The sequence below is a fragment of the Ambystoma mexicanum genome, chromosome 2q (genome assembly GCF_040938575.1).
Source record: "Ambystoma mexicanum isolate Mex_15411 chromosome 2q, UKY_AmexF1_1, whole genome shotgun sequence".
Lineage (NCBI taxonomy): Eukaryota > Metazoa > Chordata > Amphibia > Caudata > Ambystomatidae > Ambystoma > Ambystoma mexicanum.
The window spans coordinates 1171025832-1171053268 of NC_090924.1; the positions used below are offsets into that span (position 1 = coordinate 1171025832).

Here is a 27437-nt window from a genome sequence, read left to right on the forward strand (position 1 = left end):
CTTCCCAGAAGCTTTGCAGGGAAAAGAATAATAAACATCTGTAGGAAATTCCTCATACTAGTACGATCTGCGTGAGGCTTTTCTAGGAGTATAACCATAAATGCCTCTAAGGCAGCTGAAACTAAAGTGAGTGATTTAAAAAGGAGTAGAACGCTGTAGAAAAGATGCAATGCTTGTTTATTTAAAAGAAAATAGAGGGTGGATGGGTATTCCTAGGAGGTCTTAATTTTTTTACTGTGTATGATCACCAACAGATATTGTTTTATTGCTAGTGGAGCGAAAGCAAGAACACTAGCCACTGAGAGAGAGGTACATGACAGAGGAGACAGAAGGGAGAGGTTGAATTATGTCCTGTGGAAAAAGGAATTTTTCTTTGCATTTCTTTGTAAATCTTATACATTTTGTTCTGAAGGAAAATTGACAGATTTCCATACAGATTTTGAGAAGGAACTGAATGATTGCACTGAGTGACACTATGTTCATGATCAGTGCTTAAGTTTTTAAAATAATCTTAATGGAATGTTCAGTGAATTTGCAATTTCCCTTATGTCTTGCTTCCTTAATGTCTGATGTTAACAATGTTGTTTGAAGCTGGTCAAGGCGTTTCTTTTAGTCACTGGAATAAGGCTATCCAAACTGAGAACGCTGAGAAAAACATCTCCTTCAATTTGCTCAGGATTATCAAACCAAAGGTTAGATGAAAATTACAAGAAATTCTGTCAATGTCTCATAGGAATTGTTTTTCAAATGCTATTTGCAGTTCATAATCGTAATGCATATTATAGGTTACGGAGGTCAATCATAAGTCTTTTAACTATATTATGGTTGGATCAAGTGAGTGATAGCGATATCTGTTTCCTAATGGCTTCATCAGAGCTAAATATAGCATATACTGTATGGTCAGTTTCATATTTGGCACCTACCACTTTTTGTATAAGATTTAAATCATCCAGAGCTTGCAAAAGGTGTATAATAGCCTTTCAAGAACAGTAGAACCATACATTCAATAACTCACATGTGTAGTAGTTTAGCAGGATAGAGACTTTCCACACATAGGGTCAGAAAGGGTAACTCATCAGTGAATCAAGCTGACATCTGGATACATATACTTCAAACCGTTGTTTAATTTCACAGACGCTGGGGTGCATGCTTTCCTTTGAAACATAAATATTTCTTTTTAACCATGAGACGGAGTGTTTTCAATAAGCAGGGGCTGGGCACATGTCCATCGTACTATCCTCAGAACACATAACGTATTATACAATACAGGCACTGAAAAATAAAGCTCACTCCCTCTAAAATAAGTTCTTACATGCACCCCTGCATACATATAACCTCAGCAAAGAGGCACCATTGCTAATCATCAAAAGAGAACCCATAAGTGTCAAAGTTTGATATGAGGATCAGGCTAGAAAAATCTCATTCAGAGCTCTTAGATGTATGTCGCAAAGGGGCCCTGGGTTCAAATAAGTGCTCCATGAGGCAGAGGGCACTTATCTCTTACCACTGCGTCTTGCTTGTGGCTTTGTCCATCCTCCTTTAGGCTCCTGCAAAACCAAAAAAAGATGAAAATGCCTACAACCACTGTCCAGTGATGTTACCGAAAATAAAATAACGAATAACATTTTTACCTAAACTTAAATACCGAAAAAATACTTAATTTATATTGCATATATATATGAGGGTGGGGTTTGGATAAAAATGCTTTTGTTAAAACAATTTCCTTAACAACACAGGGATCCCCTACAACCTTTGGGTGCCAGCAATTCCCAGTGGACCCAAACTATGATTTCAAAAGTGAAGACTCCTGCCCTGCTGTAGCCATTGATTTTCTTTTAATGTTGCTCAAAAACTCTGTTAGAAAAGTACTTGTTTCTATTTTCTATCAATGATCAGGTGGGTTCTTAAAAACAGAAAATCATGTTGTCATTCCTGACGGGCATCAAAGTGCATTTAAGACTTGGTCTGTCCTTTTGAACTATACATTTATTTATTTATTTTATTGTTTACATTTTTTTTATTGTTAGATGGTTTGAAAAAAGAAAACTTTCATTAATCAGGATATCATTTACATATACGAAACATTGACTACATAATTCATTCATATAAAAAGGTATAATTAGATTTACAAATAATCAATGTCTACTATGTCTATCGCATTCTAATCATGCAAATAAATAGTTGATTGCTGCTATACATAATGAGATTTGTGTTACATTCATAATGCGCTTCCATGTCGAGCTCATTGACAGGTGATTAAAATGTTTAACAAAACGTGAGAAATAAAAATGTTACCTTATATGGAGTCCCGGCACTCTAGGAAAAGATGTTCTAATGTTTCAACTTTAGAAACCTCTTGACAAAATCTGCAGATACGTAAGGGCCTCGGGATGTTCAATTCAGTCCTGCTAACTTCAGCTGTGGGATTCGGATTTGGCCTGAGTCCCCAAAAGTCTAATCTTCACCTCGTATTGGGGGATTTCCTTAGATAGTTAGAAATATGGCCCATGGTGCTTTTCAAACTCATTTTTACAAGTTCTCATCTGTACCTTTGCATGGATCCAATCTCTCAAATAGTTTCTTTTTTATGCTCTAGGGATTATCTACCAAATCTTGTTTGTGATGTCCATCATAACCATCATATTTTTAAATTGATGAGCCCAATTATTTAAGGCCGAGCAGGATTTATTCTGTACATTCTGTGCAGTGTGGTGTATAAAGATGATGGAGGGGTGTTCAGTATGTTCGTATAAAGAAGCGACGACTTCCATTCACATACAATTGCAAGGATCTAAGCCCTAATTCATACAGAATCACAATCATCAGAACATCCAATGGTAGATTAAAAAGTTTACGGCAGATTTTACACAACATTTTTAACCACAACACTATAATTGGAAAATGTTCAGTACCATAGGTTATGCACAGAACTATTTTACCTATATAAAATCTCAGAAGCGGATGAATGGAGAATTTTCCATATTTCAAATCTAACTACCTAGCTTGAGAAATAAAAGGTGAGATGTTTGATTAATATTCTTTCTCAGCCATCATGCTGGATACATTTTGTTTCATGGTGCAGCCAAAATACTGTTTCTAGAGGTTTGTTGTTGATATTCCATCTGTGGTTCATACATTTCCATTTAGCCAGATTTATGATCAACATTTTTGTTTTGAAATTAATTGATCTCGAGATCTAAATCTTGCATATAATTGGAAAATGAATCCAACAGTCTCTGAAAGCCAATGAGGGTTTGATCCATTAGCAAAATGTAATCGGTGTAGACAAATGACAAATGGGAGCCGTTCCCAATTTAGGAGGAAAAGAAATACATTTGGACAATGCTTGACCTGGGTTTGAAATATACAAATTAAATAGAGCTGGGGTCAAGAGACATCCCAGGTGAAGGACACAATAGGTGGGAATAGTGCCAGAAAGAGCTCCATTAGAATCAAGTCAAATTCTTACTTTAGTATCCGTATGAAGATGTTATAGAAAACTAAGTAACATTGCAGGGCAACCTAATTTGTGCTTCTTGGCCTACAGTCACTCCTGATTTACTTGATCGAAAGCTTGAGATAAATCGATGAGTGCCAGATATAGCCACCTTTGTTGGGCCCGAGACTGCCGTTGAATCATTGACAGAATATGAAAATTCAAGGAACAGTCCAATCCCGGTCTGAACCCTGATTGATTTGTATTGCTGTTTTTATGCAATAATGACCAATCTGTCAAGTTACTCAAAATGATTGCTGAAAAACTCTTTCTGTTTGCATCCAGATGGGCCTATAGTTGGAAAGCAGGCTCCTAAAGATAGGAAAAATCATAGAGGTTTTCCAAGGATCCCCAGAATCCGGGGTACATTTAATCTGTAATACATAGATCACACAAATCAAATAGGATTCTTGACCAGAGCAAAGGGTTGTCCTTGAAAGTAATTATAGGTAGGCAATCCGTGCCTGCAGATTGGGAAGGTTTTCCTTTTAGTATTTGATGTTATATTTCATCCTCATCGAAATTAAGTGACCAAACAGAAAAATGCCCAAAGGAAAAGCCTGATTCACGATCCCTACTAATCGCGTAGACCTGTGAGAATTGATAATCCCAGCAAGAGGCTGAAATAGGATTTATTTGGGAATCAATTAGGCAAGATTCAGAATTATTAATTAATTGCCAAAAACCTTAACTATTATTCAAATTTAATATCTCTAACATTACTTCAGCATCTCTCTGATGCATTATATGTAGGTTTGACTGTAAACAATGTTTGTATCGTTGTTTCAAGAATGTTTGTGTCTGGAGAGTCTGATGGTGTTTGTCATGACGCAGTATACGCAAGTTGCGTCTTAATTCCTTTTTTTCACATAGCAATTCATCAAAGCAATAGACCTAAATTAATGTAACTTTATTAAGCCATTACTAATCCTATAAAAGTGTTTAGTATGAGATTTCATCAGGTCCTGACATGAGGATATTTCTTGGGTTGTTGTTAGCAATTTTGCTATCAAGAATTGAGTGCCAGTTTACATTAAATTTTGAGATGACCCCTGGCATCCACTTGATTCTATCGTTCTGTTTGTTAATCAATTGTTTTTTAATCAAGTCGGCCTACCAACTTGAAATCATTCTTCTTGATAATTTGCAATTAATTTGAATGTATGAAAAAGCATGATCACTAAGCATAGTGGCTAGTTTTTCAAAATGTTAACAGCTATCAAGGAAAACTTTAGATAAAAACATGTAATCAATATTTGAATTCTTAGAAGCCCTAGAGCAAGTAGCATGGGCTATGAAAGGTAGAATGGATTTTCCAAGCTCTCCATTGCCCATGGACAGGGCCCATTGGTTCCTAACATCTGAACTGCATTCCCCGCTAGATCTAGAGCCTTTGAAGTACAAACCTTCTTTTTTTCAGATGGAGTAGTACATATCCAGTTGAAATCACCTGCCACAATTATTTACCCCACAGAGGTCTCATACCAGGGTACACGCACATTTTATAAGGCTTGTAAAAAACGCTTGCATTTTAGTTCTGATGGGGTTCCAATAGATGTTGCTTAGCAAGCAAGAAGGGATTATAGAACTCTCCAAGTCTGTCCAGGTTAATTTCACAGGCAATATGTCGGTAGAGTTACAATTCCAATTTTCACAAGAAATGTTCAACTGAGAGAGGATTGCTGTTAAAGAAGACCCCAAAAAGGGCGTCCCTTCAAGCCCTTATTATCTGGGTGAAAAAATAGATCATATCCATCAATCAGGGGTTGGACCGTTAACCATGTTTCCTGAAATAAGAGAATGTCATGCTGTTTAAACAAGCCAGAGTTAAGTTATGAATTAAGCAAATGGGCATGACCTCTCATGTTCCAGGAAAATAGGAAATTACATAGAGTGGAATAGAGCCCTCATTCTCTCAAAGCTTTAGTTTGGAAATTCTCTGTGTGTTGTGGAGCGCAGTTGGGAGCGCCGACAAATTGATAGCTTCAGTGGCTTTGGCAGACAGCTGGCATCTAGCTGATATTTAGCGGTCTAAACCGTTGGGTTTCGACTGATGAAGAATTCAATCATTCCTCGCTGATGGTGCCCATAAATATCATATCCCATGAAAAGGAATGAATGAGCTTCCACTAAGAATAAAGCTGTCATCAGTCTGGAAAATAAGTGAATGGTTACCAAGTCATTTCTGTCAGACACCATAAATTCCACCTGTTTAATGTCATTAGAGGCAATCATTCTCAATCTCGGAATGTCGTGAAATAAGAATAAACTCGATTGTCTATTTATGGTCACGAGATGGTCTGAATCGAACAAGGATTCCATACAAATACAGAAAGAGTTATTGAGGAGGCCATTATTCTGTATCGTAGATATGTTAGACATATTAGAATTATTTGTTGTTGAATAATAATGTTATTTCTATGGATACAGGCAATGTGTTACATAAATGTTGATTTGCACTTGGAAACTAATGTTTGGAAAGGGATCTATGTGATTATTGCGGTGGCCGAAAATGCCGACTTTTTTTTTTAAAACCCCTTTACACCACATATATATGCGGGGGAGACTTCCCGCAGCCCTCCCCATATTAATATTATATTCTATACCCCCCCACATATATATGAGGTGTAAGGGGGGGGTCTAAAAAAAAAGTCGTCATTTTTGACTATCGTAATTGTGAGGGTGACATTTTGGTACGATTCCTTTGGAAAGATGCAGACATTTTGCCAAATTATTTTGCTTAATTTCCTGCTTGTTCTGTGTTAAAAATAGATGCACACATTGGTTTTGTAAATGGAGAGGGTAATCATGTATTTGTAAACCCTTTGCTAATGCTTTTTTAGAATGATTTCCGTAAAGTACTGCAGTGCACACCCGCATATTGGTAAATATCAGATGGTGGCTTGGCACACCTAGCAAATTCTTGACTTGAGCTGGAAATAATTTCTCTTCTTGAAGTATAGCTCTCAAACTCAACACTTTTACCACACAACAAGCGAAGGTAAAGGCCATAGACACTCCTACTTTGCTGACAAAATAGCCAAACCTTTTGGCAGAACATTTGAAATGAGCAGTAACAATGCCAAAGGCTCGGACTTTACAAATATAGAGAGTATTATTTCTTTTTTTTGTCTTACGTAGGTTTTACATAACTCGTGCCGTCGAAATTTTAAAAGCCAAACCTCCTAGCTGTGTTGTTGCTTTTATGGCATAGTCACAGTGCAAGTATGTAAACCACACTAACCAGAAAGAAGACAAAAAGTAGAACAAGATAATGGGGAAAATATCATTTCTGGGGGAGATGGGGTCAAAGCATATAACTATTTTGTGTGCAGTATATATTTCTGTCTGCACTCATACTAACATATTTTGTTTTCCTGTAATGGTTGAGATACAATTCAGTAACACTTGGTGAGTTTCTTATGAACTAAATAGACATCTAAATTTGCAGAGAGTTTGAAGGGTTGGCGTAGTTATTGCAATACACGGGTTCTGAAAGCAGGCCATTCATTAAGCCTCTTCAATTGAAGGGTCAGTCTATTAACATTTGCCATGTTTCATTCTTTTAAACGTTAGACAGCATTCGTTATGTTCTTTAAATGCTGTAAATGAAATATCCCTTCATTCTTCATGACCTTTATATGAAAGTATTACCTTTCTACAGTTTCCTATTTTCTCTTCCAGATGATGCCGTGTATGTTTTTGTAGTTAATCATCCAAAAATGAGTACTACGGTGGAAATATTTAAATTTCAAGAAGACAAAAAAGCCCTTTTACATCTCAAAACTGTACAACATGAGCTCCTGCACAGGTATGTACAACCATTTATTTTGATATGTCTGGAGAACAAATTGCAATACTAGATGAAAACACGTTTCATTTTGTTTAAAGCCACCATGAGGAATTGATGATAGATTTGTGTATTTCGCATCATGCCACACTCTGCTGTAATAACAGATGTTGTTATAATCCAGTTTTTAATGGTACTTGATTTATCCACCTCAGAAGAAGGAACGTCAGCCCTGCTGCAGTCAGGCTCCCCTGATTCATAGAACAAGGCTTTACTCATGTAGCTATCCACCCTTGGCATAATAGCAAAGATAGTAAGTATTAAAGGCAACCAATAAGCAACCATATCGGTGCATGGCAAAGTCATAAATTGCACATGGTCCAAATATATGGACAATTGCTTGTCAGTATAAATAAGCACATCAACACAGTTTATGTATGTATAGATAGAGGTATTTACTTCTAGCGGAATTAGAAAGTAGAATTAGAGCATAACATTAACACTTACTAAATCAGATTTTAAGCATGAACTGGGACTTTAATATAAAATAAATGTGCGTAATCTTTTTAGGCAGTGACCAAATTCAACATACAATAGTTCTCAACATCAACCATGGCCCTAGGATTGGTGAAAAGTAGTCTAATCGGTGTGGAACCCATTACAACTGTTAGAAACTGTTAAAAAACAAAGCAGGATGTAGAAGTGACAATTACATGCCAGGAGCCAACACAGAAGAAGGATTTACATTTCTCATGGCCCTGCTTCATTTGGCAGGATTTCTATCATCTCAGAGGCCATCTTGGTGCAGAAACTATTGTGATAGGGTCAGATAACTGACCCTGTCATGCAGAGATTGGTGACCCCTCTCAACCTGGAGCAGGAGGCCTACCAGGGTGTTTGCCAGAGCCAGTCCTGCTCCAGAGGCAGTTTGAGGGAGTTGGGAGGACCAGTCTCTGTGAAGACCAAATGTGACTGTTTACAAGTATTCAACCCACTGGTGAGAGATGCAGCAACATACACATTCCAGGAGAAGCGTTTTCCACTACAGACTGGAAAAGAAGATGCCTTACCGATGCCTTACAGAAATGAACTCTGGAACTGACAAGTAGTGTAAAGGGCCGCCACAGCGAAGCACCAGCAGACCTGCAACTGAAAATGGAGTGGAGCTTAAAGGGCACTTTATGGTTGCTAACCTGTGTAACCCGGTCACTGGAGGAGAGTAAGTCAAGGATTAACCCGGGGAACCAGGTGATCATGAGAGCCAGTAGAAAGGGGAAGAGGATGAAATGGGAACAACAGAACGGCAAAGTGTTGGCTGTTTGGGTATGGTCAAGGGAGGAGTTATGTACCAATAGACCAGGCAGAAGAAGCACAGTACAGCGAAGCATGGGAGAGATTGACAGAGAGTGTGTGCAGGGTGAGGTATTGGTTGATGAGAGAAAGTGGTACTTTTGTGTGAGAGTCTGCGTATGGTGGAGTGGGACTGATGGGTAGTGTGGCTGATGGAGTGAAGGGAGAGGAGTGGGTGGGGAGAGTAATGATTTGAAGAGAGTGGAACAGGGAGTAGAAAGGAGTGGAGAGCAGTGGAGCACAAGGGGAGAGTAGGAGTAGATATGAGAAAGAATAACATCTTAGCAGGGCAAAGACGACAAACACTTGGTGCTTTTCAACAATTAACTTTATTGTTATGGTTCTTTTATGAAGAACCTGAACTTCTTTAACAGTAATTTGTTAATCCTCAACAATATAACTCTGGGAGCACTCTTGTTTAGGTTCTTCTTTATATCCAGAGGGGATTGGTATTCTAATGGCTGAAGAAAGCGAGAGAGGGAGACAAGAATGAACCCCCTTGCAAGAACGTATAGTTTGTTTCTGTCCCAGTGCGCAGGGTGCATTAGGTCGCAGGAGACTGGGGTCTTTTCATACTTATTTCTCCCTCAATGAGCAATGTTCATCATGTCACAGGAGACTGGGGTCTTTTACACTTACATCTCCATAAAGGCGCAATGTTCATCTTGTCACAGGAGACCTTGGTCTTTTATAATGATTTCTCCCTCAATGCGCAATGTTTGACTTGCCAAAGAGACCGAGGTCATTTATAATGATTTCTCCCTCAATGCACAATGTTTGACTTGTTACAGGAGACCGCAGTCTTTTTATAATGATTTCTCCCTCAATCCGCAATGTTTGACTTGGCACAGGAGACCGGGGCTTTGTTTTCTGGCTTCCAGCCTGTTGCGTGGTATTCTTTATGTCACTGTAGACCGGGGCCTTCACAGCACTCACAGCCGTTGTTCACACACACACAGAGCTGACTTACAATTTCAGGCAGCTTCTCTTCCAGATGCTTCGGCCTTTCCAGCCCTTGTCAGTTTCACTCTGCGGCGTCAGTATGCCCACGTTATAGGCTCTGCTTCTTCCCTCCCAGTCAGCTCCTGAGGAACGACAAGGAAAACACACACCAATTGTCATTTCTCTTTGATCCCCCTTGCATGAACTCTCTCTGTCACATCCTCTTCGGTCCCACCCTCCTTCCTGGAACCATCAGTCTTGTTTAACCCTTCTGCTGCCAGTGTCTCAGGCTCTTTGTGTGGCCTGGGCTCCTGTGCTCACCCCCTCCTCCTAGGCCCTTTAGTTCGGGAAGGGCATGGGAGCGGGACAGGTAGTCGGCTTGGGCCATCTGTTTTCCTGGCCAGTGAATTGTCTGAAATTAATATGGTTGTAGTGACAGAAACCATTGTAGAATCCTGGGATTCGTATCCTTGTTTTGGGCCAACCAGACTAAGGGAGTGTGATCACCAGGGTGAACTGCCATCCCAACAGGTAATACCGCAGGGATTCGATGGCCCACTTAACGGCCAGCCATTCTTTTTCTATGGTAGCATAGCTCAGTTCATGTGGTAATAGCTTTCGACTGATGAACACATCCAGTCTTTCTACCTCTCCTGAGTTCTGAAACAGGACTGCTCCTATCCTTGTTCCGGAAGCGTCTGTATGTAGGTAAAAGGGGGACGTATAGTCGGGACATTGTAGGCTTGCCTAATCGGTGAGTGCATCTTTTAGGGCCCGGAAGGCAGCCTAGAGGATAGTAGCCTACAAAGCCTAGGAAGGCTCGTACCGGTCTGGTGTTCGCTGGGAACATACGTTTTTGAATCGCCTCCATCTTCTCTTTCTGAGGTCGAATGTTGCCTTGTCCAAAGAGCTAACCCAAGTATTTATTGTGGAAAAAGGCCAACTGGGTCTTCTGTGGGTTAACATGTAGACCAGCATGTAGCAATGTACTTATGATCGCTCTCAAGTGTTTTGAATGCTCTTTCTAATTTGAATTATAGTAAGTGATGTCACCTAAATTGACCCCTACATACTGGTCATGAGACCTTAACAAGGTATTCATCAATCGCTGGAAGGTTTCCGGGGCTCTGTGTAGGCCAAAGGGGAGCACTGTGAACTGATATAGCCCCGAAGGAGCAGCAAAGGCCGTATTTTCTTTGTCTTCCGGTCATAAGGGAATATGCCAGTAGCCTTTGGACAGGTCTATGGTGGTGATGAACCCAGCTCCTCCCAATTTATCTAATAGGTCTTCAATTCTGGGCATGGGATAGGCGTCCAATTTTGATACCACATTGAGTTTGTGGAAGTCCATGCAAAACCCGGATAGTACCATCAGGTTTTGGCACCAACATAATGGGTGAGCACCACTGACTGTGGGACAATTCAATCACCCCCATTTGAAGCATGGACTGGATTTCCTGATTGACAGCTTGTATTCTGGCTTCTGGTATCCGGTAAGACCGTAACCTGACAATGTTCCCCAGGGTCATCTCAATACTGTGTTAGGCTCTGTTGGTATGCCCTGGTAGTGAAGAAAACACTGCGCTGAACTCGTTGATAATTGGATTTAGTTCCTTTATTTCTAAAGGCTGCAGTTCTGGATGGATGTTGAGCGTTTCCTTTCTGAAGTGAGATCCATCCTGGTGTACTTCCTCTAGATCACTTCCCTCGTGGCTTATCATGGCCACCAAGACAACTGGTTTGACGCATTTCTTTAGCAGGTTTACATGATACATTTGTACAGGAACTTTCCTGTCTTCTTGTCGAATTCTGAATTTGACTGGTCCAAGGACTTGCTCTACTGTATAGGGTCCTCTTCTTGCGGCTAGCATCTTGTTCTCGGAGGTGGGTAGGAGTACCAAGACTGTTTCCCCGACTTGGAAGGTTTGCATTCAGGTACCCCTGTTGAATTGTTTCTCTTGTCCTCGTTGGGCTCTTTGTAGATGGTATAACAACTGACAAGGTATTGGTTCAACCACTGCGCATAGACCATTGATCAATCCTCTCCTTAATATACGATTTTATCAAAAGGTATCTGTATTCTTTTCACTTTTTCACAAATGAGAGTTTTCAACAGATTCTTCACATTAAAATGTAATTTCAGTTGGTGATTAACATGCTCCTGCTAACACATGCCTCGACCCCACAGAACACAGGTGTTCCTCAGGGCCAATGTATCACCTTTCTCCTGTTTAAATATTCTAACTAAATGATTGAACGATGTCTAGCGGCTTACATATAACCTTGCTGGCTGGACTAAGAGGTCTAATCCCCTTTGTTTATTCAGAAAAACAATTCTTTCTTCTTGGATTGGAGTTGCACTTCTTATAGCGTGTTAATGATGCCTGAAGTGGTCTGCTCCGTGCCTTTGTAGATGGGTTTGCGCGATGGTCTGCAATTTTCCTATCCTTTCTTTCAGCTGCGCCATATATTCAGTCAAGCTGATCTCTTGTTGAGGTTGCTCTTCCCGGCCTTCCTTTAATATGTCCAAGAGAGACTTGACCGGTCTTCCGAACAGCAGCTCGAAAGGGGCAAACCCGGTAGAGTACTGTGGTGTGTTCTGCAGGGTCATAAGTATCCATTAAACTAATCTGTCCCAATTCCTTTTGCCTGGTTTCATTGTCTTCTGTAGCATCTGCTTAATTGTTTGGTTATAGCGTTCCACCAGCCCATCTGTCTGGGGATGATATACGGCTGTTCTGAACTGTTCAATATGTAGTGTTTCACAGACTTGTTTGAGGACTGTCGACATAAAGTTGATACCCCTGTCCGTCACAATTTGTCGGGGTATGCCCACTCTAGCGATGAATGGAACTAAAACATCACAGATTTGCTCCTTAGTGGGAAGGCTTCCGGGTAACATGTAGTGTAGTCCACGATCACCAGAAAATATTGGTGTCCTCGGCTGGTGGGGTCTAAAGAACCCACAATGTTCATTCCAATGCAATGGAAGGGTTCCAAAATTAATGGCATGGGTTGTAATGGTGCTCTTGGTACACTGGCTTTGTTTTTCTTCTGACATTCGGCACATTGTTGGCAAAAACCTGTTACCTGTCCGTGAACCCCTGGCCAGAGGAATCTCCCGAAAACTTTCTGTGTAGTTTTATCGGCTCCTAAGTGCCCTTCTCCCACTTGTAAGTGAGCTACATCCAGTACGGTGGCCCGATACTTGGTGGGCATCAGCAATTGTTTGACGATCCCTCCTTCTGGAGTGGTGAAAGCCTGGTAATATAATCCATTGATTTTCTCAAAGTAGGGGCCGTCTCCCTGCTGCTCCGTCTTCGTTGCTTCCCTGGCGTGCTTCAGTGTAGGGTCTAGCTCCTGGGCCATCCTGAAACTATCAGCCTGTTCATCTATTTTCCAATCTACGGCCACTTGTAGTATAGCCTGTTCATGCCATTTTCATTTTTACTCTTTTTTCCGACCGGCTTCTATGTACCCTGGTAGGTGGTGGAGAAATCCTGCTGTCCCAGAATGGTGCTCTCTCCAGCCACCTTTGTTCAATATTGCGGATGATGCATGACATGTTTACAACATCAGAGCCAATGAGGAGGGGTTTAGGTAGCACAGGCACATGGCAGCTCTCAAATCTATATGTTCCCCTGCTATTTTAATGTGTATGTCTTTCGAGGGATATCTTTTCACATCCCCATGCACACACCTGATCGGAATCCCTGGATTAGATTTACTTACATCACCTACCAGATCGGTGCTGATGGGTGTTTGTAGGCTCCCCGAGTCTATCATGGCTCGAGTGTGTTGGCCATCCACTACCGCTTCACAGCTATAGGTATAGGAAGGTCGCCGGGGATCTTCATGCTTTGGATATTCCCCTTCACGCGGTACGTCAAACACTCCGATATCCATTGGTTCGACCTTACTCCTTTTCGGGCATATTCGAGCCACTTGCCCCCATTCTCTGCAGTCAAAACACTGTGGTCCCCTGGATATCATTCCACTTGGTCTGTTCATCATTCCCCCTTCACTTCCTGGCCTCACTCTTGATCCATCTGCCTGCGTTCTTCTATTCATAGGGTTCAATGGGTGTCCACTGGTTTCTTGTGTTAGGGGTGGGGTTGATCTTGGATCTCCTATCATTCTGCTGGACTGATTAAATGTCATTAATCTCCCGTGTCCCGTCTTCTGATCAGCTGATGCAATATTGACAGCCTCTGATAGGCTAGGTCTATAGTTCTGTCTCACCCAGCGTTGAATTGGATGGGCTAGGGCCTATACAAACTTATCCAAAACCATTCCCCCAGCCATCTCCTGTTTTGATTTCGTGGCGATTTGTAGTAATTTCTCAGCAAGTTCTTTTACTCAGTAGAATAATTGCCTGGGTGCCTCTTCTGGTCTCAGACTTGTTTCTCGGAATTTCACCCTGTAGGACTCGTCATCATGACCCAGTCCTTCTAAAATCGCCCTTTTTACATCTATATATGGTGTGTCTCCTGTTGGATTTGCTGACTGATATGTGCTCTGCATCTGCCCCATCATGAGAAGGGCAATGAAGTGGCTCCATCTGTCTAACGACCATTGTGCATTGCGTGCCACCCTTTCAAAGTTAACAAAGTAGTGTGCCGGGTCTTCTCCTGGCGTATATTTTTGCAGCACTGTGGCTGGCACTTGGATGTGTTTTCTCAAGTTTGCCGCCTCTATCAGTTTTGCTGTAGCTGAATGGCTTGCTGAAAGGTTTGTCTATCCGCCTGGGCTTGTTGATTCTGCATATCTAATGCTTGTTGTAACTGTTGCTGTCCTTCGCTTAGTGACTTCAACAGGGCCTGCATGGTGTTCTTTTAGATCCACTAATTGTGAAGATCTTAGCCGGCCAAAAACGACAAACTCTTGGTGCTTTTCAACAATTAACTTTATTGTTGTGGTTCTTTTATGAAGAAACTGAACTTCGTTAATGGTAATTTGCTAATCTTCAACAATATAACTCTGGGAGCACTCTTGTTTGGGTTCTTCTTTATATCCAGAGGGGATTGGTATTCTAATGGCTGAAGAAAGTGAGAGAGGGAGACAGGAATGAACCCTCTCCAAGAACTTATAGTTTGTTTCTATCCCAATGCGCAGGGTGAATTACGTTGCAGGCGACTGAGGTCTTTTTATACTTATTTCTCCCTCAATGAGCAATGTTCATCATGTCACAGGAGACCGGTGTCATTTATAATTATTTCTCCCTCAATGCTCTTTGCTCATCATCTCACAGGAGATTGGGGTCTTTTATAATGATTTCTCCTTCAATGCGCAATGTTTGACTTTTCACAGGCGACCGGGGCTTTGTTTTCTGACTTTTAGCCTGGTGCGTGGTATTCTTTATGTCACGGGAGACCGCAGCCTTCACAACACTCGCAGCCGTCGTTCACACACACACAGCTGATTTACAATGGCTAATCCCCCACACTAACGTGAGATGGGGGTTTAGATTCTATTAAAGACAAGGAGGCGATTATTATGCATTACAATCTTTACTCTGAAACCACAGCAGCAAAGAAAAAACTTTTACAAACAAAAAAGTTGTAAAGAACAGAACGAAATAGAGTTCAATGTCAATGTAAGGGAGCTTCCCAATCCATCATGGAGGACAGGACATGCCCTGCAGAAGACCAATGAGCAGGGACCCTTCCTTATATAAGTCCATTACTCTAAACACAACTCCTCTTTCTGTAGCTGTCTTGACCCAGACGTCCACTGCACAGATCAGATGATAAACGATGAAGGCAAATCCAGCGAAGCTCTCATACCACGCATTCCACAACTTGTAACTGTGAGCCACACTCCTGATCAGAACCTCGACTCGTAGCTGTAAGAACAACAAGCAAGAAGGGTGGGTGGATGGGAAGAACAACAAACCAAAGAAAGTTCTCTCTTGAAACACCTGTGTACATGCGTGTCATAACTGTCATATCATATCATATCAAAGGTGGGTGGGTGGGATAATAATCATCTCCTTGTCTTTAATAGAATCTAAACCCACATCTCACGTTAGTGTGGGGGATTAGCCATTCTATGACAAGACAGGAGGCTCATATTATGCAAGTTCATAGCCCTTGCATCCCATTATAAAACATGATCAATACAATAGAGACAATATAATAAATAATATAATAAAATAATAGGAGAAGAAAATGTCTTAAATGCTTTCATTAGATCAATCAGCTGACTGCAAGAGAATTGCCCAAGACTAGGCTGCCCGAATAACTGTCTTATAACGCATAGCCAAATACACTGCAAGAAAAAACAACTGGAAGATGTGTCAATTCCAGCGTTCCTTACAGGCCACCAAAACCAACTGGTTAAAAAGAGGGGGGAAAACACTGAACAAAGTTTTCCTATACTAATAGGTTAGGAAAAAACCCATCGGAACAATAAACTCCTCCGTTGTCCAATCAAACATTTAAAACACTTAAATTCATACCATCTTTGGGAACCTAGACAGCAAACCAAAGAAGATAAGCACTTAGCTCTCCTGGAGATAAAGAAAAATACCCCTTAGGGGTGAAAGCTTTGTAGGTTCCATCCCATGCGTTAAAGGAAGAAATCGCATTAGAAACAGGGCATGTCACATAACTACACCGGTGAACCAAGTGGGAAAGACAAATCGTCATAAAAGGTAAAATGGGAGTAAAAGGTCATTTTATTAATCTGTAATAGGACGACCCATCCTGAGCGGAGCTGAAAAGCAATAGACTTAACACACAATTGTCTTCAGACCTATGCGTATACTAAGGAAGATATGTCTTCTGGAGGCAGAAGCTAAACCCGTCACACCGTCAACACAGAGACCTTCAGACCTCCCGAGCTCTTGAAGAAGGACTCTGCTACCATGACAAAAGGCAGATATTTACAAAAACCTGACCCTTAAGAGACCAAACCTGGCAAGGAGAAAAAATGTATCTTACATCCAATCGCTACCATTATAGTGATACCTAAACCCCATTGTAGATATGCCCGGTGATTGAACCTTGTTCCCTCGTCCATGGTTGATAAATCCCATAGAGGATCAAAAACTAACCGAAGGAGGACCCCTAAATCCTAAAGTCTTAACAAAGACTCTAAACTGCAAAGAACTGATCATTGAACAGTTAATCTGAATTTGTTCACCAGAAGAGGACTAACCTCTATCTTAGCCAATTGGTAGAAACTTGAAGCTCACAGCACCCTGAGCTGGCACCTTATTGCAAAAGCAAACTCCTGTGAAAAACCCAAAGGTCCACCTGCCATGCAGGTGACTAGGAGAATCAAGTCTTTAACTAAATAAATCCCAGCCCCCTGGGAATCACACTGACAGACACCTTCTGATAGTTAATGTAGAGATGCTGGAACGCATTGTGATAGAGGGTCGTAATAACTTGGATAGGAGGTTAGTAGCACTCCCAGACCCATCTATCCCACCAAGGGATATTGAGCCTTCCCAAAGGAGGAGAACCCTCCCCCACTTATCTAAGGAAAAACCTTGCAACCCAGAAGAAGGCTACCCTGTGGACCACATTAAAGCCCGCTTTACACCCTTAAAATAAATACACTCTTGCACTTCTAACCAAACCCCTGACCGTGGAAGGGCTCCGCTTAACTTATTGAAATACCAGGAATTAGCGCAAAGGAAACTAAACTGACGGGAGGGAAATGCTCAGTGCGAGTCTGCACTGGTCACTAGCCAGAACTCCTGTAAAAGGAAAAACGGAAACCATTGAGTGTTACTCCAAGAGGTGTAATATTATCATGCAATCTCCCCCAAGGATGGCAGGAAGCGGAATGAGGGGGAAAGGACTCTGGGATAATTATCAATGCCCCGTAAATTAAAGGTTGTGAAAGAATACTGGGACCACTGTCCCCTCAAACCCTGAGGTCTGAGTCTCTGTATTCGTGTGAGGCTGAACTGGCCACTGAGGGAATCAGGGGAAGGAAAAATATTAAGCACATTGCCCATAGCGAAAATAGCACTTGTATAGTGCTACGAACCCTCAGGTATATTAGTGTTGCTCATCACTACTACCAACAGTGTGTGGTGTGAGGTGTTTACTTATCGATTGCAGCAGGATGAAAGACCGATTTAGACCTTTCCAAATTAAGAACCTGCATCAGTAGAGTCAGCACGGATGTGAAAGCCAGCACTCTATTCGCTGCACTGTAGGAAAAAAAATATATATATATATAATGAAAGAGGTTAAACAACTCTCTTGAGGGTACAGAAACCTGCTTGTACTCCTCGAGCAGAGCAGAAATTGTAACACACTGCTAGACGGTTAGCTGAACAACAGGTCAAGCTTTGGGAAGAAAACCATGGGGCAGGCGCCAGAAAGTTATTATTTGGCAACTCGTCCATCTGATTCCAGCAAGTGTTTCCAAACACTCCATCCAAGTAGAACATGGTTGCTCAACTTGCCATGCAATAAAACTGAACAGTTACCCTCGAGCTGACCTTGTCTCCACCAATAGTCCAATAGTATAATGAATGTCAAAATGGGACAAATAGTAAGGGAAAACACGTCGCCACTAAAGAGAGCCTCAAGCCCTGCAGACCTCAATAGGGGCAAAGTATAATTTTTTCTTCCTTATGTCGAGAGAAAAAAATCTGCAGCTTAATCAGCATGGGTACTGGGTGGAGCAATTATTATTGGGGAAAGCAAAACCTAAGGAAAGGACTGAGTTGTCCTGAAACTAGCTAAGGTAAAGGGCGACAGAATTTTACTAAAAAACTAAGGTTAACACCAGAGTGATGGCCAGAGAGGAAGGTACAACCCACCACATGGGTCTGTCTACCACTACCTCCACACACTCTTTTCTTTAAAGTACTAAATAAATAATATAAAATAATATAAAAATATATAAAATATCCAAGGAAGAGGGGTTACGCCCTCACAGGGGTCCGAACCCCGGCCCTTATAGAAACTGATACCTACTGAGCTATCCGGGCTACTGACAATTCTGAAAACGCAACGTGTTCCAGGCCTCATTTAAACCTATTGTTTAGCAAAAGAGTACACTGAGCAAGTACACCTCAACTGCTCACCCTAGAAGGGTGTGGAACCAGCAGTATACGAGGGGTTCACCTCGCAGAAGAACACAGGCAAAGCCTGCCACCGAGCAGATGACAGCACACCTGCAGGGAAGATAATGACAACTGCCACATGCAGCACCTAAACAAAGTTGCCGACTTTAAGGGAGGAATACACTGAGCAAGTGTACCTCCAACTGCTCGCCCGAGCAGGGCGTGATAATCAGCAGTACACGAGGGGGTAACCTCGCATAAGAACACAGGCAGAACCTGAAACCAAGCAGGTTATGGCTATGGCACACAAATAGTTAAGGTAATCACCAATGCCATATGCAGCACACAAACAAAGTTGCCGACTTTAAGCGAGGAATACACTGAGCAGGTGTACCTCAAACTGTTCACCCTACCAGGGTGTGGCAACCCGTAGTACACGAGGGGACACCTCACACTAGAACACAGGCAAAGCTTGCCACCGAGCAGGTGACGGCACCCTTACAGGGAAGATAATGACCTCTGCCATATGCAGCACCTAAACAAAGCTGCCGATTTAAGGGAGGAATACACTGAGCAAGTGCACCTCTAACTGCTCACCCCAGCAGGGTGTGGCAACCAGCAGTACACGAGGGAGAACCTCGCAGTAGAACCCAAGCAAAGCCTGAAACCGAGCAAGTTAAGACCCACCTATAGTGAAGGTAATCCCCTATGCCATATGCAGCGCTAAAAGAAACTGCATACTGGCAGCGCCTCTTGCAGGCTATTGTCAAAGAAAAGTTAAAAAATCCTCATTGTTTAAAATATGGAATTAAAATATATATATTTTAAAATGTATATAAAAAGAAAAATTTGTACTGGATATAACGGGAACCAAACCCAGGTCCTCCTGCATGAGAAACATGCAGATTCATCATTAAGCTAAACAGTTTATGGAGTGAAACAGAACCTTTTGCACCCTATGAACTCGTATGTGACCATAAAGGGCAGGTCAGCCAACAGCACAAGGCACCTGTTTACAGTGAGGCATTCCAAAATAAACACACAAGTCCGTGCGCGCTGAGTCTGAAGCTTTAGCAGCTTTTGTCGGACCAATGCGCACATAACTATAATAGGGCAGGCAAGCCCTCTATAATACCTGGAAGTGTTTTCTCAAATTAAACAAACAAGGAGGCCCCAGGACCTCAGCCTCATAAAGTGCACGAAGTGAAAGAAAAAGGTCAAAGAAAACAAACAAAACTCTCCCGTGCGTGCCGGCCTGAAGCTTAGCAGCTTGTTTCATGCCCGGCGCGCCACGGGATCCCAAGGATAACCACCTCATAAATCACAGGCTCAACATGAAAGAAACAGAAACAGAAACCTGTGCGCGTTGTGTCTGAAGCAGAAGTTTCAGCTCGCTCACAGGTTTAAACTTAATACGCTCCTATTAACCAGAGAATTAGCAGCGCAAGTGTAATGCACATTCAATATTCATTTCCAAACTCAAATATTATATTCAGTAATAAGAGCACAATGGCGTGACAAATATCAGTCTTTATATCAACAAATGCTGAAACGTTTGTTACCATTATAACAAACTTAACTTGTAGGTGGCAGCAGCCAACTTATAATCCCAATGTTAGAACACATTCTAACCAAAATACACATATAATAAAGCAACAGCCGCACGCGGCCTCGCAGATACAATGCACTCAATCAGTAGAACATCTTTCACATAATAAAGGTAACCTAAATATTATATTCACAAAACACATTTATATTTATACAATTTAAGGCCTTAATGTACTATTAAGGTCTACTACTGACTAACATGCAAGACACAACTGAAAGGGGTGACTTAGCTGTGGTGTCAGCAGCAAAGAAAGAGGAGTTGTGTTTAGAGTAATGGACTTATATAAGGAAGGGTCCCTGCTCATTGGTCTCCTGCAGCGCATGTCCTGTCCTCCATGATGGATTGGGAAGCTCCCTTACATTGACATTGAACTCTATTTAGTTCTGTTCTTTACAACTTTTTTGTTTGTAAAAGTTTTTTTCTTTGCTGCTGTTGTTACAGAGTAAAGATTGCAATGCATAATAAGAGCCTCCTGTCTTGTCATAAAATTTCAGGCTGCTTCCCTCCCAGACGCTTTGGCTTTTCCAGCCCTTGTCAGTTTCACTCTGCGGCGTCAATATGCACACGTTAGAGGCTCTGCTTCCATTCTCTGTCAGCTCCTGAGGGACGACAAGGAAAACACACACCAACTGTCATTTCTCTTTGATCCCCCTCACGTGAGCTCTCTCCGTCACAGCCTCTTTGGCCCTGCCCCCTTCCTGGACCCATCAGTCTTGTTTAACCCTTCTGCTGCCAGTGCCTGAGGCTCTCTGTGTTGCCTGGGCTCCTGTGCTCACAGACATATGAGCAAGGGAGAGAAAATGGGAGGAGGAGTGAAAGGAGGGTGAGTCTGAGCGAAGGAGGTGTGAAGCATAGTGCAGAGTGAATAGCTATTGAATTGGAGTGAGAAGTGGGAGTGACCAATAGTGGAGATTAGTGAGGGTGGAGAATAGTGAGAGTGGAGAGTAGTGGGCAGGGAGATTAATGATTTGAAGAAAGTGGAACAGAGAGTAGCAAGGAGTGGAGACTAGTGGAGAGTAAGGGAGAGTAGGAATAGATATGAAAAAGAAGAACATCAGAGGGAAATATGAGCGAGGGAGAGAAAATGGGAGGAGTAAAGAGGAGAGATGAGAATGAAGGGAAAGGAAGAACATCAGGGGGAGGAATATGAGAGTGTGGGAGTGGCAGGAGCAAGTGAGACCTGGGCGGTTGGAAGGCATCATTTCCTGTATCAAAAACTGCCATATTTCAGGTGGTACCCCAGGCTTGGATCCACCTAGAAGACCCCACAGGGAGTAAGATAGATAAGGTGGTTGCCTTTATCCCCTCACCTATCGTCGGTCATCTTTTAGTTAGTAGGGGTTAGCGATCTCTAGTGACCATATTAGGAATTAGAGAGTTCTGGGCTAGTGTAGAGAGAGACCATGGAGTGACGAGTTCCGCCCTTAGTTTAACCACCTTGAAATTCTTAATAAAAACTCTTGAACCATCCTTTTTCGAAGTAATCTGTCACACCTTTTAGGGCCCCACCAATCTGAAGCCTGCATTCAACTTCCATGATCCGACTAAGAGTTAACTCTGTTCCAAAACACCTGAAGACCCGAGCTCCCAACCAAATGATGGGACTAGAATGCAACAATGTAGATGTGAAGGATAAAAGTCCACAATAGCATTGCATGCCTGTTAAAATGGAACTGTAATTAACCTCTATGTACTCATTAAACCCTAACTTGCAACACATTTGAACCCCCCACTAGGATTGCAAATCACATCAGTTCGAAAATAGAATGTGGTGTTAGTGCTTCACACTTTGAATCTAATTCAGAAAAAGCGCTCTTTGATATTGGTGCACTGCTGCTTTAAAGGCCAGATTAGGCAAAAAGGCTATACACACAAGTGTGAGGAAGTACTGCCAGGCAACTCCTAAGAAGCATGTTAGGATAACAGGATCCAGATTTGACTCCCTCCATTCAACCTACTCATGTTCATTTTACATGTACTGCACACTCGCCCTAGAAAATGGAAAGTACAGGGTAAACAGTTGTTTCACATTTTGCTAGAAATATGACCACAAGATAGTTATTGGATAGTTATTGGAGTCACTATCTTACATGAAGAGGTTAACAGGAGAGGACCATGCCTAACCCCAATCCCCCAACAATCCCCCATCTGGGGACCGCTTATGACTTACCAGGCATAGTCTACAGTAGGTCTGGTAGAGTTCATCCCTCTCCAAGAGATATGCAAGTAAAGCATTACAGAATGCTGAGTCCGCATGTAGCATTCTTCTGGGCAACATGAATCCCACGCAGCTGACCCTAAAAGGTTTAGCTACAATGTTAAGGAATCACGAAATGTTGGCTAGTTGTACTGAGACCAATGTTACACTTCTGGATGTGCAAGCATCCGGAGAAATCACACATGCCTTGGTGTTTCATGTCAACCACATGCAGTCTTAGCTATCATCATTGCCTCCTACGGAAGTCCTGCCTTCTCCTGGAAATCCATCCTTGGGAGGCAAGGCTGATCCCGTCCCCATGCCTCTAAAGTGATCACTCCACCTCACATTCTGCTGGCCCCCAGAAAGGTTCTCTATTTATGAACCAAAGCCAGCTGTATGTTCATGTTACCTCTAGGCTTTTTCAAATAACAGTTTGGATTTTGTCATGTCCTATTTGGTTCAACAGGTAACTGGATAAGGGTTTGTCCGTGGGCGCACACTGAAGCACTAGACAATGAGCTTTTGGATATGACAATGGAGTCAGGATAGACTAGTTGTGGGACAAATTGTCCCGAAGACCAAAGGACATCATTGTTTTGCAATGTCCGAGGGAGGAGCTTGAGGAAATATTGTTGCAAAGTATTAACCCTTCAGAAATTTGCATAAAATATATAAAATGAGCTATGCAGCTGAACGACTGGCTAAGTGAAAAGAAAGAGAACAGGAATAGAAAGAACAAGCTCAAAGTGATACAAGCTTAGATCAAACCTTCTGCCTCCCATCTTCCACAACTCACAGACATGCCCGGGAAACCTTTGCAAATAGGGGAGCTAATGGAGCCTACACATCGAGCTGAACCCGAGTAATAACACCAAGAGTGGCTCTGTTTATGCATTTTCATGACCCAAGAGTTCACAAAAGCTCAGTCACAACTGAACACATCCCATTTACATCACATTCTAATTAGTCAAAGTTCGAATTCCAAATTTTAAAAAGAAAACTGGACGAGCATACGTTTGCATCCTTGAAGCCCCACGCTCGACTTTTCCATTGCTTTTATCATTCTATGAAACAAATATCTTCCTTACTTGGCTTTGAGGATGAAGTTTCTTTTGACCTCATTAATACCTCCCAATGTGAAGGATCAGAAGAATGTCATGGCCAGCTAAATGCAGAGGAACGGCATGGCCAGCTAAATGCAATAAGGCCATAGGCTGGAATGCAAGCACATTACAATCCAACTCGCACTTCTGCATTTCTACCTGTTAGCAGGTACAAAGGCTAAATTCCTGAGTTAATTTCCTGCTGCTGAAAAATGACTCTCAACTGCTAATAGGGGCTATTGACGAACGGCCTTCAGAATGCCAGGAATTTGCTGACATGCTTGCTAAGGAGATGACCGAAACACTATCTCTTCACAGGCCATATGACTGCTAAATTCAATGTGTTTCTGACCAAACAGAGTCAAGATCACGCTTTAAAATTTGGATGAATAGGGTAGGGCTCTCTACATATCCCATTGGAATGCAAGTGAGCGTATACTCTGTGGATTTATGGGTAAATGTGTGCAGATACTGGCTGCCAGGAGGTATAGGTATGTAGAAAAATGCTGAACACAGATCAACAACAGAGAGTACTTGCTGAGTAGGGAATTCATGAAAGGATGGTAGCCAGTTAGATACAATGGGAAAATCTGGTAGCACGGCTGCATTAACTGAAAGCAGGTTGTGACTGAAATGATACACCTCTTTAGCTGGCTTCTTTGTGAGCAAAATCATAGTATTGCAGGCACTATGAGTTGGTACAATAGTACCTTGTTGGAGAATGCATTCTATTACAGGGTGAATGCCTTCTTCAGTCTGTTGGGAAATGGGATACTGAGATATACATGGTAGGGGCTTGGCAGGATTTTGAGTAATTTTGGCTTGTCATTGACCACATAACCAGCGTCATTTGCATAGGTTGACTATTATTTGACAGGGACTCGGTCCACCACTTCCTTTCATGAACAGGGAGTTCTGGCACGGTCTCCAGGGTTTGATTGGGTCATTTCCTGCCATAATTCTGCCAGTACGTCATGCTCTCTCTGTGAGCTAGGATGATCAGGTATACACCATCAGGGGTACAGTAATTAGAGCAACTTAGCTTACCAAACAAATATAATCCAAACAGGTTTAGAGGAGATCAGGGGCTCAGCAAGAATGCATGTTGGTCAGATATTCCACTATCGTGACCATAAGCGGAATAGACGCAGGATGGGGTATTGGCATACCCCTTATATCTACAGCATTAACAATATCATCAGAATGCATAATTTGTGGGAACTCTGAGGCTTTTAGTGTGTAGCGTAATGCTCCTGTCTCAACCAAACATGACATCTTTTGACCAGCAATAACACAATCAACATACAGAGCAGCAGAATCCAGCATTATGAGTGGTGCCACAATTTTGGAGACCCATTGGCAAACCTAACCATCGGTCTGGAGTGGCACCGGTAGAGGCCAGGACCTAGTCATTCTGCTGACTGCCTCGACTGTCATACTGAGGCTGATGTGGGCACTCAGCTTTCCAATGTCCAAACTCTTTACTGTAATTATACTGATCACTGTATGTGTTTGTCTAATACTGCTCAGCAGTTTGTCCTGGTTCATATGATTGGGGTGCTCCTCTCCCTCTTCCCTGTCCTTGCCATTTCCCTCCTCAGATGGAGCAGAACCCCGCCCTCCCTAGGAAGGTTCTACACTCTGATCAGTGTGATTTATGCATTGACAGTGAAAGAGACCAGAGACCTCAGGAAGTGCCTAGAATAGAATGTAGCTAAGGGTTTTATATAGCACTTTAAATCCTCAGCTTCATTTCCCCTGTTCTTCTCCTATAAAGGGGGTGGGGGTTCACACTTTCCTAAATTATCAAATGTTAAACCAGGCCATAGTGAGGAACCAGTACCTACTGCAATAGATTCCATACTACTGGACCAGGTAAACGATGCAATGTTTACAGGAAACTGAACCCCAGAAGGACTTGCAGCCAGATTACTGTAAAAAGTAGGGTTGCAACCATAAAATCAGTATATTTGAGGACTGTTCCATGCAATAGATCTGAAGCATTTCATTTTTTCCATAATGAGTTATTACCGAGAGCCTGTGATGTATGTTCAAACCTCTATGTCGATAAAATCAGCATTTATGCCAAGATGATTCAAGACCATTAGGAATGCATATAAACAGTACTGTGTCAGATGCACTGAAAACGACTACTTAGAAAAATTCGAGAAATGCACTTTACATGGTTGACAACTTGAGTTTCTGTGTTCCAATCGATCACCCAAAGGTGTAACGATACCAAGAAGATTGAAGCAGACCAGCGGCAATCGATATAGTTTATGAAAAAAGTTACAAGGTTTGGAAACTTTGTGTGTGGTTTATACTGGACATTCCGACAATAGTACATCCTATTAATACCCTCACAAGGAAAGAGATTTATCTGGACTGATGAAACACAAGAAATGTTGAAATATATAAAGTCGATCTTTATTTTATTCCCTACTCTAGATCATCCTATTGCAGAATTACCCTTTAACATGGAGGAAGGTGTCTCAAGTGTGGCTGAGGCTGATATTTTATTGGAACAACATCCTAACACCCACAGGGTTCATCCTGTGGGCTGGGTTTAGGCTAGTCTAGACAAGTGCCACTTCCTCCTAAAGGACGTCCGCCACACTTTATGTTTACTCACTGCTCGTCAAAAGCATGTAAGTACATGGATAAATTGCATGAATATACACAGAGTGAGTCACATAGACACGTCCCCTAGGAAGGCACATTTGACTTCGATAAAATAGCGAAAATTAAAAAAGGCGTTACAAAAAAGAAAGGTGCACATGTACACCAATGGCAATATGGTAGCTATCTAGATTTGTATACCGAAGTTACTAAGAGACAGACTGACCCGTGAAAACTGAGTACTCCAACCTGCAGGTACTGGCCCAAAAAGCCAGGTATAGACATTTATATTCCATAATCCAAGGGGAGCCCCCTCCAAAGGAAACTCCCGAAGATATTCTGATTCCAATAGAACAGAGAAGAGGAAACTCCCGAAGATATTCTGGACACTTACAACCCTGCCACTTTAAATTTTGCACCCGACCATCAACTGGCAAGCCCAGACTCTACCCAACCACCTGCCTATCATCAGTCCACCCTAATAAACCCTATGGTCGGCCCATTCACCCCTGAAATATGAACCCAAAATTCTAAACATTTTTCGTATTCTTCATCTTCCTCAGGCACGTTTGAAGGGTTCAAACATTTGACAGTCAATACCAGTACTGGCGCATTCCCACACGGACAGCTCCTGGGAGGAGGTGATACCTTAATTACTGTACATGCCCCCTGTAGCGCTACTGATATGTTCAATCTTGTTCAGAAATTCCCAAAGTTATAAAAAGATCCTGTTAAGTTCCTTGAGGAGCTTCAGGTTATAATAGATTGCTATCACCTGTCTAGATGCCTCTGAGCCGTAGTTTTCACTTTACAAATATCCTACCATACCATACCACCCCAATTGTGTTGATTTGAGCAGTGCAGCCCACAGATACATTTACACTACTGAAAGTGTGTGCCAACTGGCCAGCTGAAGAACCTGCTACCTCCAGGGACCTGAAAACCTTTACTGGTACAAACTATCATTAAAATGTGCCCCCAAAAGACTAATTGAAAACCTTTACTGGTACAAACTATCATTAAAATGTGCCCCCAAAAGACTGATTGGCCCAAAATGAATGCATGCCATCAAGTTAAGGGTGAAAATCCTGTGGAATATCTCGAGCGCCTGAAAGAATGTTTTGAACAATAATCTGGGATTGTTGACACAGCCATTATAGCGCATCAAGCTGTGGTGACTCAGTTTCTTATGGCTTTGCAACCTAATGTATCAGAGGGACTTAAGGCAGTGTTAATAGGGTGGGAAGGAAAGAGTTTGGTAGAGGTGTTACTAGCTGCACAGCATTTCCACGAT

General features: G+C 42.0%; 1 protein-coding gene across 1 annotated transcript in view; it reads left to right on the top strand.

Annotated features, from left to right (window-relative positions):
* Positions 1-27437, top strand: part of LOC138570025 (serum paraoxonase/arylesterase 2-like) — a 405975-nt gene that overhangs the window by 134600 nt on the left and 243938 nt on the right. Inside the window, exon 5 of the mRNA XM_069648559.1 lies at positions 7181-7307. Coding sequence (XP_069504660.1) covers positions 7181-7307 — 127 coding nt within the window. The remainder of the gene's footprint in view (positions 1-7180; positions 7308-27437) is intronic.